This window comes from Juglans microcarpa x Juglans regia, chromosome 8S (assembly GCF_004785595.1).
Source record: "Juglans microcarpa x Juglans regia isolate MS1-56 chromosome 8S, Jm3101_v1.0, whole genome shotgun sequence".
Classification (NCBI taxonomy): Eukaryota; Viridiplantae; Streptophyta; class Magnoliopsida; order Fagales; family Juglandaceae; genus Juglans; species Juglans microcarpa x Juglans regia.
In genome coordinates, this window is record NC_054609.1 from 7,037,321 (window position 1) to 7,039,804 (window position 2,484).

The following is a 2,484-nucleotide window of genomic DNA, read 5'->3' on the forward strand; positions in this document are numbered from 1 at the left end:
AAGTTCTATGACCTTATTCACCTAAAAACACAGGTGTATCCAAAAGAGAATGTTCCAGATGAGAGTAATGGACCCTCTTCTTAATTACTATTGCCTGGCATGCCTCTACATCTGAACAAGACTATGTTCTGACATTTAAGAAAGGGCCAGGGCAACTACAAAAAAAGAGACTGAGAAAGAGAGAGTCACTATGCAAAGAAAATTCCATGGATAAACAGGAAATATGTTTTGAGGAAAGATGAGCTGCACCTCAATAATTAGAGAGGGGTTTGGGAAAAAAATTAAAATAGAAAAAAGCATAAAAGCTTTTGACGTTGATGCTCTATGTAATGATCAGAGAGGCACATGCCAAACCAACATTGCCGCAGTCCTTTTTCCCTCTTTTTCCCCAGTTTTTCTTTTTTCCTTTCCTTTCCCTCCTTCCCCACTTCTCTTTGTGTGTGGTCCGACCCTTCCTTATCTTATCACGTTTTCCCTTTGCTTTTCCATCCCTAAACATGGTCACGTCAAGTAATTTTCGTCCCCATTTTTCTCTCTTAACCAACTTGATGATGTGTTTGATGTGTTTTTCTTCCAATCCCCACTTCAAAGATTCCAAAGGACAACCCAACCTAGAAGTGATCGACCAACGTCCAAAACTCCTTTATAGATCATCATCCATCCTAGACGACCCCTCTCCTTTCTCTATATCTATCCTAACCTCCAGACACCAATCTATCTCCAACAGAACATTTTAGTTTCCTTGAATCAAAACCTCAAAACAAAAGTTCAATAATGCCTCCTGTCCACTCTAGCCCGTTCTTCCAAATGGAGAATCCCGCAATACTATCTTTGCTCCGGCATAGCACTACTCCGGGGGAGAAACGTACAAAATCCACCGGCGGGCTCCTGAAAATGTTCAAGCTCTTCCCCATGTTGACCTCAGGGTGCAAGATGGTGGCACTTTTGGGCAGACCCAGAAAGCCTCTACTCAAAGACAATGCCACAACGGGGACTATCTTCGGTTATCGCAAAGGGAGAATGAGTTTAGCCATTCAAGAGGACCCTCATTGCATGCCCATCTTCGTCATCGAGCTGCCCATGCACAGCAGTGCTTTCCACAAGGAAATGGCGTCGGATATCGTCAGAATTGCGCTGGAGAGTGATACCAAAACCCAGAAAAAGAAACTGTTGGAGGAGTTTGTTTGGGCAGTGTACTGTAATGGAAGAAAGACTGGGTTTTCCATCAGGAGAAAGCAAATGTCCGACGATGAACTTTATGTCATGCAGCATTTGCGAGGGGTTTCCATGGGCGCCGGGGTTCTTCCGAGCCCCTCGAAAAAGGAAACGGCGGATGGGGAATTGACGTACATGAGAGCAAGATTCGAAAGAGTTGTTGGATCTAAGGATTCTGAAGCTTTGTACATGATAAATCCAGATGGTGCTGCAGGGCCAGAATTGAGTATTTTCTTTGTGAGGGCTCATTAGAGTTTTGATTATCTAGTAGAACTATATATATAAACGAAGAACTTTGATCAAAGTTACATAAAAATCATTTTCTCAAGCCTTTTGCTTGTTCAATGATTAAACCAAAAACGTTTCGCTTCTGTTTTCTTTTTCTTTCTTTTGGTTGAATTCATGATTCCCACTAGGATATCGATATCACTAAGTTTTCACCAAAATTGTCAATAGGTTATAACATGGCATGCATCAGTACCAAATTAACCTTCATGTCCCCTTCGTTGCAATTAAAAGTCCGTTGATGAATTTGTTTTCTGCGAGAATTAGTTTCGGGTCAGTCTCGTGATCTGGAGTGGAGTACCTTTGGGAGAGATTGCAGAGTATGCGATTGTGGAGAGTCCTCAGCTCGATTTTACTTTTAAGGGCACTATGCTAAACTTGTCAGAGTAACCACAAAATAGGAATCTCTCAATTTCATTTGGAAAATATAAGCATGAGGTATATATATGTTAATAATTTTCATTATGTTGACACGAAGGACGAATATTTAGGATAGCGCAACGATGTCAAACTAGGGCGGAGCACTGACCAAGTCAAAGTTGGATTCAACCTTTTCTAACTCGATTTAGTAAAGCTTCGTTTGGAAGGTTAACTTATTTCAACTTATCATTACAATTTTTTTTAAATTTTAATATAAAATATAATAAACAATTTAAATTTTTCAAATTTTAAAATAAAAAAATATTAAAAAATAATATTCTAACAATATTTTATTATCTCAACTCTATTAAATTTAATTCAACATCCAAATACAACCTTAAAGTTTGACTTTTGATTTCACATTCGACAAGTGTAAAATCCGATTTGACTCTGACTCCATTAAAACGAAGTAGAGTTAGATCTGATGTAAATTTTGGGCTGCCAATGTTTTGGACTTTATTTAAGTGGGTTCTTCAACTGATTTCTTAATCCCAAGTTTTGAGCTGATATGATGGCTCCATTCCAAGTCAATATTTTGGATGAAACCATTGAAAATGTCTTTTA

At 38.7% G+C, this 2,484-nt stretch overlaps 1 protein-coding gene across 1 annotated transcript; it reads left to right on the forward strand.

The window, feature by feature from the left end:
• Positions 1-381: 381 nt before the first annotated feature.
• Positions 382-1,531, forward strand: LOC121244975 (protein MIZU-KUSSEI 1-like). The gene has a single exon (XM_041143233.1). It carries the CDS (start codon positions 775-777, stop codon positions 1,465-1,467), a length of 693 nt encoding a protein of 230 aa, XP_040999167.1. The 5' UTR covers positions 382-774; the 3' UTR covers positions 1,468-1,531.
• The last annotated feature ends 953 nt before the right edge of the window (positions 1,532-2,484 follow it).

Coding starts and splice junctions, on each gene's coding strand:
- LOC121244975 (XM_041143233.1), top strand. CDS start 775: ATGCCTCCTGTCCACTCTAGCCCGTTCTTCCAAATGGAGAATCCCGCA.